The sequence below is a fragment of the Bos grunniens genome, chromosome 18, assembly GCF_055505025.1.
Source record: "Bos grunniens cultivar Pamir isolate PY7600 chromosome 18, Bosgru_T2T1.0, whole genome shotgun sequence".
Taxonomy (NCBI): domain Eukaryota; kingdom Metazoa; phylum Chordata; class Mammalia; order Artiodactyla; family Bovidae; genus Bos; species Bos grunniens.
Genome location: NC_141182.1, coordinates 47,069,811 through 47,083,198, shown reverse-complemented (window position 1 = coordinate 47,083,198; position 13,388 = coordinate 47,069,811). Strand labels below are relative to the sequence as shown.

Sequence of the window (13,388 nt, the reverse complement as noted above, 5' to 3'; positions counted from 1 at the left end):
TCTCGGTGTGTTCCTTCTTGGGTTTATCCTTCCTGGGATTCTGTGCTTCCTGGACTTGGTTGACTATTTCCTTTTCCGTGTTTGGGAAGTTTTCAGCTATTACCTCTTCAAATATTTTCTCAGGTCCTTTCTTTCTCTCTTCTCCTTCTAGGACCCCTATAATGTGAATGTTGGTGCATTTAATGTTGTTCCAGAGGTCTCTTAGTCTGTCTTCATTTCTTTTCATTCTTTTTTTCTGTATTCTGTTCTGTGGCAGTGATTTCTACCATTCTGTCCTCCAGGTCATTTATCCGTTCTTCTGCATCAGTTATTCTGCTATTGATTCTTTCTAGTGTATTATTCATCTCTGTTTGTCTGTTCTTTAGTTCTTCTAGGTCTTTGGTATACATTTCTTGCATCTTCTCAATCTTTGCCTCCATTCTTTTCCCAAGATCCTGGATCATCATATCATTAATCTGAATTCTTTTTCTGGAAAGTTGCCTATCTCCACTTCATTTAGTTGTTTTTCTGGGAATTTATCTTGTCCCTTCATGTGGGACAAAACTTTCTGCTTTTTCATCATGATTAACTTTCTGTAATTTGGTTTCTGTTTTAGCCACTGTGAGACTGTGCTTCTTGCTTTTTCTGTCTGCTCCCTGATAGATGAGGCTAAGAGGCTTGTGTATGCTTCTTGATGGGAGGGACTTGGATGGAAAAAACTGGTTCTTGCTCTGATGGGCAGGGCCTTACTCAATAAAGCTTTAATCCAATTATTTGCTGATGAGTGGGGTTGGATCCCTCCCTGGTAGTTGTTTGGCCTGAGGCAACCCAGCCCTAGGGTCTGCTGGCTCTATGATAGGGTTAATGGCAAACTCCAAGAGGGTTTATGCCAAGGGGGACCTTCCAGTGCCCCTGTCCCTGTGATGAGCCCCTGCCGTCCCACACGTCCACAGGCAGCCCTCCAACATTAGCAGGTAGTTTTGGTTCAGTCTCCTGTATGGTCACTCCTCTGGGTGTGCTCCTCTCCTCTGGGTCTCGGTGCATGTCAAATTTTGTTTGTGCCCTCTAAGACAAGTTTCTGTTTCTCTCAGTCCTCTGGAAAGCCTCTGGCTTTCCAGTCAAATCCCTCTGGCCCTCAAGGCCAGATTCCCTAGGGATTCTCAGTCCCTTTGTTGGATCCCCAGGCTGGGAAGCCTGATGTGGGGTTCAGAACCTTCACAATAATGTGAGAACTTCTTTGGTATTATCGTTCTCCAGTCTGTGGGTCACCCAACCAGTAGGTATGGGATTTGATTTTATCATGATTGTGCATCCCCTACTGTCTTGCTGTGGCTTCTTTGTCTTTGGACATGGTATATCGTTCTTTAGTGGGTTCCAGTGTCCTCCTGTCAATGGGAGTTCAACAGCTAATGGCAATTTTGGTGCTCTCACTGGAGGAAATGAGCGCACATCCTTCTTCACCATCTTGAACCAGACCCATGTCTACTTTTCTTTCACTCAGTTTAATGTCTGAGGTATTAATACATGTTTCAGTATTTATATTAAAATAGCTTATTTACATTGCAGAATAGTATTCAGTTGTATGGAAATATTAGTTGTTTATACATCTCCTATTGATAGGCATTTTACACGTTCCAGTTTGGGGCTGTTATGTTTTTGTTTGTGTTTGGCCGTGCTGTGTGGCATATGGATCTTAATTCCCTGACCAGGGATCAAACCTACTCCCCCTGTAGTGGAAGTGTGGAGTCTTAACTACTGGACCACCAAGGTCCCTGGGGCTATTATGAATAAAGCTACTGTGAACATTCTTGTAAAAATATTTTTGTGAACATATGTTTTTATTTCTGCTCAGTAAACACCTATTAGATGGTACTGATCATTTGTAAGGTAGGTTTATATATCACACTGTAGAAACTGCCAGTTTTTAAAAGTTGTCATACCATTTTAAACTTTTACCAGCAATCTGTGAGAATTTTGATTGCTCCCACATTCTCCTCTACATTTTGATGTTATCAATATTTTTCATTTTGGTCATTCTGAAATATCATTCTGTTAAGAATAGTAGTATATCTTAGCTGTTTCAATTTAGATTTCTTTTATGACTAATGATGTTGGCTTTTCCAAGTGCTTTTTATATCTTCAGACATATCTGTTCAGATGTTTTACTCATCTTTTATTGGGTTATGTATTTTTTCCTTGACTAGTAGGAATTCTTTACATATTCTGAATAGAAGTCTTTTATTTGATACAGGTATTGCAAATATTTCCTCTAGAATGTGGCTTGCCTGCTCATTTAATAGTCTTTCAATAGGAGCAAGTTTTAATTGTAAAGAAGTCCAGTTTATAATTTTTTTCTTTTATTATTATTTCTTTGATCTCTCAAATATTTGCTTCCCCCTAGGTTATGAAGATAATTTCCTGTGTTTTCTTCTAAAAATGTTATGTATATTTTGCTTTTTTAAAATTAGTTCTGTGAACCATCTCATCTGAAGTTTTATTTATGGTATGAAGTAAGGGTTAAGAGTCTGTTTTCTTTCATTTGTTGCATCACTTGTAGAATTAAATTAAATTGCTCTGATGATCTTATCAGAAATTGATTGTATTTGTGTCAGTCCATTTCTAGAGTATTCTTTCCTTTGATAAAATTTACATCCTATTATTAATAGGACTTAATGATTAATTTCATTATTGTAGTTTTATAATAAGTCTTGATGTCAGAATTAGTCCTCTTAACTTCTTTTTAAAAAATTGTTTTGGCTATTTGAAGTCATTTTCATTTTCTTTTTCAATTACATTTTAGAATCAATTTCTTGATTTGTTTAAATAAATATGCTGGGATTTTTATTGGTGAGAACAAACATCTTAGCAATAGTGAGTCTCACAGTCTCTCATAATACTATATCTTAACCTTTTAGTTATCTTCTCTGATTCCTATAAGCAGTGTTTTATTATTTTTACTATCAAGCTCTTACACATATTTTATTAAGTTTATCTCTAAACTTTTAATATTTTTTATGCTATTGTAAATAGTGAGATTTTAAAATTTTCTTTATCCAGGCTTTTGTTAATATGAATAGCCACAACTGACTTTTAGATATTGACTTTGTATACTTGTATTGATGGCATTAAATTTTATTGTTGTTACTGTTGTCCTTTGTTTTGGTATTTGTTTAGATTTTCTACATATAAAGTAGGCCTTCTGGAAATATATTTCACTTCTACATTTGCATACTTTTCTGTTTTCATTTCTTTTTCCTTACGTTGATGTACTGACTATGACCTATAGTCAGTTGAATAGAGGTAGCAAGAGTGAGCATTCTTCACAGTTCACTAAATTTAGAAAGGAGACATTTAATATTTCATTCTTAAGCTTAATATTAACTTTAGATTTTTCATGAGTGCTCTTTGTTAGATTCTTGGAGTTCTTTTCCTAGTTTTTGGACAATTTTAATTATGAATGGATGTTGATCTTAATAAATGCTTTTTCAGCTTCTGTTGATTTATTTCTTTTTTAATCTGTTACTGTATATAATTATATTGATTAATTTGAATTTAAAACCAACCTTAGGCTCCTGGGATGAACCCCAGTTGGACAAGATGCTCTATTCATCTTACAGATTGCTGAAATTGGTTTGCTAGTATTTTAGAAAGCTTTAGTGCATGATTTTACCAAGGACAGTGGTTTATAGTTTTATTGTAATGTCATTGAAAAGTTGTTGTATCCAGAAATGTGTCAGCCATATCAAACTGGGGGTGTTTCATCTTTATCTATTTTCTTATGGAACTTTTGTAAGCTTGGCATTGTTGCTTCCTTAATGTCTGAGGAACCATTTGGGCCTGCATTTTTATAATTCAAGACTTCTGCTTCTAGTCCTGAGGAAGTAACAGAGTCTAGAATTATACTCCTACAGGAAAAAACTAGAAAACTGAAAAAAACTACTAAACGACAGGCACCACAGGCCTGGATTCCTGAGAGAAGGGAAATAAATGAGATGCACCCTACCTCATTCCAGGCTTTGACATGACAGTAACATCCAGACTATAGTGCAGAGAGAGGAATCCAAAAAGAACCTGGCAATTTCACTGATGTAAGGGACCAACATTGGCATTCAAGGAAATTGAGGTGGCTAGAATTTGCAGGACACATTTTCCAAAAAGAGAGAGCTATGCAGAGAAAGAGTTCCCCAAATGTGGAGAAGGTTCCTCTTAAGTCTTTGGCTAAAAATAAGTCTGCATGTATGTAGGTGAAACCCCATGAAAGTAGGCAAAGACATGTTCTAAGAAAAATACAGTTACCATAGTGTTGTGAGACAAACAATTCTCATAGCCTTTCGCACCAGAAATCATTTTATTTCCCTTCAGCCAGAGTGGAGAGAACATGTTAATATGTAGGACATTAGGTAGACCCTAGAAAGGTCAGACCTAACAAATGTGGCTTGATTAGCCATAGATTAGAGACTGCAAGATTTGTCATAAAAGAGCTTAAATAAAAGCATCAAAAGGATTAGGACTTCCCTGGTGGCTCAGTGGTAAAGAGTCCACCTACTAATTCAAGAGACATAGGTTGGATTCCTGATCCAGGAAGATCCCACATGCCACAGAGCAACTAGGCCTGAGTGCCACAACTATTGAGCCTGTGCTCTAGAGCCAGGATCTGCAACTGCTGTAGCTGTCATGCCCTAGAGCCTATGTTCTGCAGCAACAGAAGCTTCCACAATGAAAAGCCCACATACCTCATCTAGAGAGTAACCCCTGCTTACTGCAACTAGAGAAGAGCCCATGCAGCAATGAAGACCTAGCACAGCCAAAAATAAATAAATGAAAGTATATATATTTTTAAAAAGCATCAAAAGGATTAAACTAGTCCAAAAATAACTTGTTTGTCTGTTGGTTCCTCCAAGGAGATGCTGAGATGGAGTTGGGAGTGGAATGGATTTCTTAGAGGTGACATCCATGAAAGATAAAAGGGAGAAGTAAGAAACAGAAAGTCATTAGACCATGGTATAGACATGTGGAAAGAAAGGGGACTGAGCAGTGAGAGCCTCAGACCATTATGCAGATCTGAAAAAGGCTCAATTAATCTAAGTCCTCTGAAGCAACGACTGTTCATCAGAGGAGTCCTCGTGGACAGAAATGGCCACTCTCTAGTACCTGCTCAGTATTTATCATTGGGTACAGATTCTCTAGGGACACCCTGGCTTGGTTCAGAACCTAAAGAGCATCCTAAAGGTGCTAACAGTTCTTGCACATGAATGGTAAGTTCGTTTTGAAGGGATGTCCTAGTGGTGTAACTCTATGGATGCCAAAGAATGCCAAAAAAAAAAAAAAAAAACCAGTATTCTTTATAAAAGTAAAACCATATCTTAAATTCAACAAGATTAAATTGATAAACTCTGATGACCAATCAAAAATTATTAAACATATGAAGAAGCAAGAAAATATGACCCATAAACAAGAAAAAAATCATTCAATAGGGAAAAACTTAACTAATACAAACAGACCTAAAAATGGTAGAAGTAATAGAATTTGCAGACAAGGATATTAAAACACCATTAATGACTTGAGTATAATTAAGAATGTAAAGCAAGAATGAATATAATGAGGCAAGATAGCAAAGACTGAAATAAAATCAAATGAAACTTCTAAAGATGACTATTTTGTATCTGAAGTGAATAAGAAGACCCAACTGTGTCCTATATATTAAAATATAAAGACACAGGTAGGGGAAACAAAAAAAGATGAAAAAATATAAACTTTACTGTTTTGTGATTGCCCTGTGTGGGGATGATTATCCCCAAGAAAAAGAAATGCAAAAAGGCAAAATGGTTGTCTGAGGAGACCTTACAAATAGCTGAGAAATAAGAGAAGCTAAAAGCAAAGGAGAAAAGGAAAGATATAACCATCTTAGTGCAGAGTTCCAAAGAATACCAAGGAAAGATATGAAAGCCCTCTTCAGTGATAAATGCAAAGATATAGAGGAAAACAATACAATGGGAAAGACTAGAGATCTCTTCAAGGAAATCAGAGATACCAAGGGAACATTTCATGCAAAGATGGGCACAATAAAGGACAGAAATGGTATGGACCTAACAGAAGCAGAAGATATTAAGAAGAGGTGGCAGGAATACACAGAAGAACTATACAAAAAAGGTCTTAATACCCCAGATAACCATGATGATGTGATCACTCACCTAGAGCCAGACATCCTGGAATGAGAAGTCAAGTGGGCCTTAGGAAGCATCACTATGAACAAAGCTAGTGGAGATGATGGAATTCCAGTTGAGCTATTTCAAATCCTAAAAGATGATGCTGTAAAAGTGCTGCACTCAATATGCCAGCAAATATGGAAATCTCAGCAGTGGCCACAGGACTGGAAAAGGTCAGTTTTCATTCCAATCCCAAAGAAAGGCAATGCCAAAGAATGTTCAAACTACCACATAATTGTACTCATCTCACATGCTAGCAAAATACTGCTCAAAATTCTCCATCTAGGCTTCAACAATAGGTGAACCGAGAACTTCCAGATGTTCAATCTGGATTTAGAAAAGGCAGAGGAACCAGAGATCAAATTGTCAACATCTGCTGGATCATAGAAAAAGCAAGAGAATTCCAGAAAAACATTTACTTCTGCTTTATTGACTACTAAGGCCTTTGACTGTGTGGATCACAACAGACTGTGGAAAATTCTTCAAGAGATGGGAATACCAGACCACCTGACCTGCCTCCTGAGAAATCTGTATGCTGGTCAAGAAGCAACTGTTAGAACCAGACATGGAAAAACAGACAGGTTCCAATATTGGAAAGGAGTACATCAAGGCTGTATATTGTTACCTTGTGTATTTAACTTATATGCAGAGTACATCATGTGAGGGCTTCTCTTGTGGTTCAGCTGGTAAGAATCCACCTGCAATGCGGGAGACCTGGGTTTGATCCCTGGGTTGTGAAGATCCCCTGGAGAAGGGAAAGACTACCCACTCCAGTATTCTGGCCTGGAGAATTCCATGGACTGTATATGTATAGTCCATGGGGTCACAAAGAGTTGGACATGACTGAGCGACTTTCACTTTCATATCATGGGAAATGCTGGGCTGGATGAAGCACAAGCTGGAATCAAGATTTCTGGGAGACATATCAATAACCTCAGATATGCAGATGACACCACCATTATGGCAGAAAGCAGAGAAGAACTAAAGCGCCTGTTGATGAAGGTGAAAGAGGAAAGTGAAAAAACTGGCTTAAAACTCAACATTCAAAAAACTAAGATCATGGCATCCAGTCCTATCAGTTTATGACAAATAGACCGGGAAACAATGGAAACAGTGACAGACTTTATTTTCTTGGACTTCAAAATCACTACAGATGGTGACTGCATCCATGAAATTAAAAGACACTTGCTCCTTGGAAGAAAAGCTATGACCAACTTAGCATATTAAAAAGCAGAGACATTATTTTGCTGGTAAATGTCCGTCTAGTCAAAGCTATGATTTTTCCAGTAGTCATGTATGGGTGTGAGTTGGACCATAAAAAAAGTGGAATGCCGAAGAATTGATGCTTTTGAACTGTGGTGTTGGAGAAGACTCTTGAGAGTCCCTTGGACACAAAGGGGATTAAATCAGTCAATCCTAAAGGAAATCAGTCCTGAATATTCATTGGAAGGACTGATGCTGAAGCTGAAGCTCCAATACTTTAGCCACCTGATGTGAAGAACTGACTCCTTAGAAAAGATCCTGATGCTGTGAAAGATTGAAGGCAGGAGGAGAAGGGGATGACAGAGGATGAGATGGTTGGATGGCATCACTGACTTGATGGAAATGGGTTTGAGCAAGCTCTGAGAGTTGGTGATGGACAGGGAAGCCTGGCGTGCTGCAGTCCATGGGATCACAAAGAGTTGGACACTACTGAGCACTGACTGTGTGGGGATGAAATCACCTCCCCCCACCCACCCACTCAAAATATGTGACAGATGTCAGGACTGAAATCTCACATAATGAGGCTTTCTAGGGAGAACAGGGAGGATTCCCAAGCTGGTCCTAAAATGGCTTGAGAGAGCAAGGAAGGATGTCTGTCTTTGGTGTTTACTATATTACGGAGGTGGTCAGGTCGGGCTTCTACACATGGTCTAGAGCTTACATGGTTTAAACTTCTTGCCAGCACCAATAGAAAGCATGCAAGCTCCCTTATTGGCTTGCCCAGGTGTGGGGCAAGAGGGGACAAAAATGGAGTGGGTCTAGGAATTTGTCAGTCATAAGATATCAAAAATAGAATGACTCTGTTACCCATGCAAACACTAAGAAGAAAATGGGAGTAGCTATAGATCAAAGTAGATTTCAGAACATGGAATATTACAGTGATAAAGCGGAACACTTCATCAGAAATCATAACAATTCTAACAGCTTCAAAATCCTTCAGTTTTTCTCAGCTTTTTATCATTTTCACTACCTACGTCATTTTAGAGATTTTCTTTCTAATTGTCCCCTCTATGAAATTTTAATAGTCTATGTTCTGATCACAGTAGGATTTATCTAGAAATCAAAAAGCATTTCCCCAAATATTTGGAAATTAATTACATTTCCAAATAACCCATGAATCAAGGAGGAAATCCTGAGGTAAAATTAGAAGGTATTCTGAACTGAATGATAATTAAAACAGCATATCAAAATCTGTGAGATGCAATTATAGCAGCATTAAAAGTTTGTTATCGCTTTAAATCAGGGCCTCCTTAAACAGGGGGTTAAATTGTCACCTGAAGTAACTAGAAAAAGAAAAGTAATTTAAACTCAAAAGTTAGAGGAAAAAACTGACTAAAGCAAAAATCAATGAGATACATAACAGAAGAATAGAGGAAATGAGTGAAGCCAAATGCTGCTGCATTAAATTAATAAAATTAATAAACCATACATTTTATTTTCTTGGGCTCCAAAATCAGTGCAGATGGTGACTGCAGCTATGAAAATAAAAGATGCTCACTCCATGAAAGAAAATCTATGATAAAAGCTAGACAGTGTATTAAAAAGCAGAGATATCACTTTGCCGACAGAGGTCCATATGGTCATAGCTGTGGCTTTTACAGTAGTCACCTATGGATGTGAGAGTTTGACTATAAAAAAGGCTGAGCACCAAAGAATCCATGCTTCTGAACTGTGGTGCTGCAGAAGACTCTTGGGAGTACCTTGGATAGCAAGGAGATCAAACCAGTCAATCCTCAAGGGAATCAACCCTGAATGTTCACTGGAAGGACTTACGCTAAAGCTGAAGCTCCAATTCTTTAGCCACCTGAGGCAAAGAGCTAACTCATTGGAAAAGATGCTAGGAAAGATTGAGGGCATGAGGAGAAGGGGGTGACAGAGGATGAGATGGTTGGATGGCATCACCAACTCAATGGACATGAGTTTGAGCAAACTCAGGAAATAGTGATGGACAGGGAATCTTGGCATGCTGCAGTCCATGGGGATGCAAAGAGTTGGACACGACTTAGCACCTGAACAACAACAACAACAGTATAAAAATTAGAAGACAATATCAAAAGTTAAAGGAGCTACAACACTACAGTTCCCACAGACACTGAAAGAACAATTAGGGTATTCCCTAATACTTTTATACCAACCAATGGAGTAGGGGAGAGCACTAACCAACTTACTTTATAAGACCAGCATTATTTACAATCAAAGGCACTATAAGTATAGAAAACTACACACCAACATCCTTTGTGAAGTGAGAGATAAAAATCCTTAATATAGGGATTTTTATAATACAATAATTTATATAATGTTAATATATTATAAAGCTTAATATATTACTATAAAGCTGAATCTAGCAATATTTTAAAAGGATGACATCTCATGACCAAAAGGAGTTTGTCCAAGGAAAGTAAAGTTGATTTGGTATTCAAAAATCAAGCTATATAATTCACCATGTAAAGATAAAAAGAGGTTAAAAAAAGAAAACCACATAATTATCTCATTAAATGCAGAAAAATAATAAAATTCAATTTCTGTTTATTATAAATCTTTTTTAGCAATCTAAGGAAATTTACTCAACTTCATAAAGAATATCTTTGAAAAACTTATAGCTGCCATCACATTCAATAGTGAAAGATTGAATGCTTGTCCTCTAATAATAGCAAAATCAAAGAAAGGATGTCCATCATCACAAATTCTGTTAGACATTATATGGGACACAAGTCAGTACAATAAGACAAGAAAAAGAAGCTAAAGTCTACAGATCAGAAAGGGAACTGTCTTCATTTGTAAGTGACATGTTTGTGTATATAGTAAATCCTAAGGAATCTAAAAGAAAAGAACTGTTAGAACTAGTAAGTGAATTTAGCAAGTTGGTCATATTTTAGACCAAATTTGGGGAAATTTTGGTCTGTACTTCTACAGTTTTTTTCCTGCTATATTCTCAATTATATTTTAAATCATTTCATCCTACCCTCTAATTCACTAAGGATTTAAAAAATTCTTTCAGTTTGAGTAATTTCTATTAGTCTGACTTCCAGTTTACTGATTCTTTATTCCCTTATATTTGTTATTAAACCCATCCAGTGAATCTTACATTTCAGATATTGTTTTTTTTCCATTTGCATTTCCTTATCTCTCCTGAATATTACATCTCTTCTCCCATATTTTCATCTTTTCTTATAGATTTGTAAACATATTTATCTATTTAGCTATTTTAAATAGCTAAATTATTTAGCTATTTTAAATTTCTTCTAATTTCAACAATAGGGTCTGACTGGCTGTTATTCTCCATTTTCCTGTTTCTTCTCAGGAAAACTTTAGGTAACATGTTGTGAAGATGTTGGGTCCTTTTTCTTCTTCTGAGAATTGATGACTTTTAATCTTATCAGTTCAGTTCAATTGCTCAATCATGTCCAACTCTTTGCGAACCCATGGACCGTAGCACACCAGGCTTCCCTGTCCATCACCAACTGCCAGAGCTTGCTCAAACTCATGTCCCTTGAGTTGGTGATGCCATCCAAACATCTCATCCTCTGTCGTCCCCTTCTCCTCCTGCCTTGAATCTTTCCCAGCATCAGGGTCTTTTCTAAGGTGTCAGTTCTTCACATCAGGTGGCCAAAGTATTGGAACTTCAGCATCAGTCCTTCCAATGAATATTGAGGACCTTTACGATTGACTGCTTTGATCTCCTTGGTGTCCAAGGGACTCTCAAGAGTCTTCTCCAACACCACAGTTCAAAAGCATCAATTCTTTGGCACTCTGCTTTCTTTATGGTCCAACTCTCACATCTATACATGACTCCTGGGAAAACCATAGCTTTGATTAGACAGGCCTTTATCAGCAAAGTAATGTCTCTGCTTTTTAATATGCTGTTTAAATTGGTCATAGCTTTTCTTCTAAGGAGCAAGCATATTTTAATTTCATGGCTGCAGTCAACATAAGCAGTGATTTTGGAGCCCAAGAAAATAAAGTCTGTCACTGTTTCCATTGTTTCCCTATCTGTTTGCCATGAAGAGGGGACCAGATGCCATGATCATAGTTTTCTGAATGTTGAGTTTTAAGCCAACTTTTTCACTCCTCTTTCACTTTCATCAAGAGGTTCTTTAGTTCTTTGCTTCCTGCCATAAGGGTGGTGTCATCTGCATATCTGAGGTTATTGATATTTCTCCCGGCAATCTTGATTCCAGCTTGTGCTTCATCCAGTCCTACATTCACATAATGTATTCTGCATATAAGTTAAATAAGCAAGGTAACAATATACAGTCTTGATGTACTCCTTTCCCAATTTGGAAGCAGTCCATTGTTCCATGTCTGTTTCTAACTGTTGCTTCATGACCTGCATACAGATTTCTCAATAGGCAGGTTAGTGGTCCGGCATTACCGTCTCTTTAAGAATTTTCCCATCCACACAGTCAAAGGCTTTAGCATAGTCAAGGAAGCAGATGTTTTTCTGGAATTCACTTGCTTTTTCTGTGAACCAACTTATGTTGACAATTTTACCTCTGGTTCCTCTGCCTTTTCTAAATCCAGATTGAACATCTGGAGGCTCTTGGTTCATGTACTGTTGAAGCCTCACTTGGAGAATTTTGAGCATTACTTTGCTAGTGTGTGAGGTAAGTGCAGTTGTGTGGTAGTTTGAACATTCTTTGGCATTGCCTTTCTTTGGGATTGGAATGAAATCTGATCTTTTCCAGTCCTGTGACCACTGCTGAGATTTCCAAATTTGCTGGCATATTAAGTGCAGCACTTCACAGCATCATCTTTTAGGATTTGAAATAGCTTAGCTGGAATTCCATCACCTCCACTAACTTTGTCCATAGTGATGCTTCCTGAGACCCACTTGATTTTGCATTCCAGGTAGTCTGGCTCTAGGTGAGTGATTACACCATTGTGGTTATCTGGGTCATGAAGATCTTTTTTGTATAGTTCTTCTGTGTATTCTTGCCACCTCTTCTTAATATCCTCTGCTTTTTTTAGGTCCATACCATTTCTGTCCTTGACTGTGCCCATCTTTGCATGAAATGTTCCCTTGGTATCTCTAGTTAAGTTACTGGAGGCTCACATGAATTATTTTGTTAGGTTGCTTTTAAGTTGTTTGAAAAGTGCAAGTTACTCAGTCATGTTGGACTCTTTGTGTCCCCATGGATTATACAGTCCATGGAATTCTCCAGGCCAGAATACTGGAGTGGGTAGCCATTGCTTTCTCCAGGGGATCTTCCAGCCCAGGTATCAAACCCAGGTCTTCCCCATTATAAAGTGAAAGTGAAGTCGCTCAGTCATGTCCGACTCGTTGCGACCCCATGGACTGTAGCCCACCAGGCTCCTCCATCCATGGAATTTTCTAGGCAAGAGTACTGGAGTGGGTTGCCATTTCCTTCCCCATTATAGGCCGGTTCTTTATCAGCTGAGCCACCAGGGAAGCCCTTTAAGTGTTTAGGTTACGTTTATTTCCATTTCAGTTTTGCCTTTAGTTTTATGTTATTGCTCTAAGTCCTTGGATGCAGCCTTTATTCCTAATACATGGCCATTATGGGATTTCAGTAGAAAAACTGAAGGTTTTTATCAGATTCTTCTAACCTGGCACAGGACTGGAATTATTAATAAAAACTATTTTTGTAGAGTTGAGTTAACTGCTGAAATCTTTGCTTAATTCTTAGAGTGTTCCAGCTATCTTTTCCCTTTATGCTCCTTGCAGACCCTGTGGAAATGAAGTTAACCAAGGTTTTGTGGAGGGGTTTATGCTAATGTTGGGGCTTTCCTTCTATACTTTCTTCTTTCTTGGATTCTGTCCTCAGTTTACAGCCACTCTGGTACTCCTGAACTCTGATGTCCGATTTTTCTGCACATGATGACTCCTACTTTCTATTTCTACTTGAGATCTGTCCCCTGTGTGCTGCATGAACTGCCAAAATACACAGTGGAAGACCTGGATAAATGTAGATCTTAATG

General features: G+C 37.8%; 1 protein-coding gene across 25 annotated transcripts in view; it reads left to right on the top strand.

The window, feature by feature from the left end:
* Positions 1–13,388, top strand: part of ZNF382 (zinc finger protein 382) — an 83,000-nt gene that overhangs the window by 41,515 nt on the left and 28,097 nt on the right. The window contains exon 5 of one of the 25 annotated variants that reach the window (XM_086351996.1): positions 2,381–3,472. The exons of the other annotated variants lie outside the window; for them this stretch is intronic. Coding sequence (XP_086208122.1) covers positions 2,381–2,469 — 89 coding nt within the window. The 3' untranslated portion in view covers positions 2,470–3,472. Of the gene's footprint in view, positions 1–2,380; positions 3,473–13,388 lie in introns of those variants that run through there. 25 annotated transcript variants of the gene reach the window in all.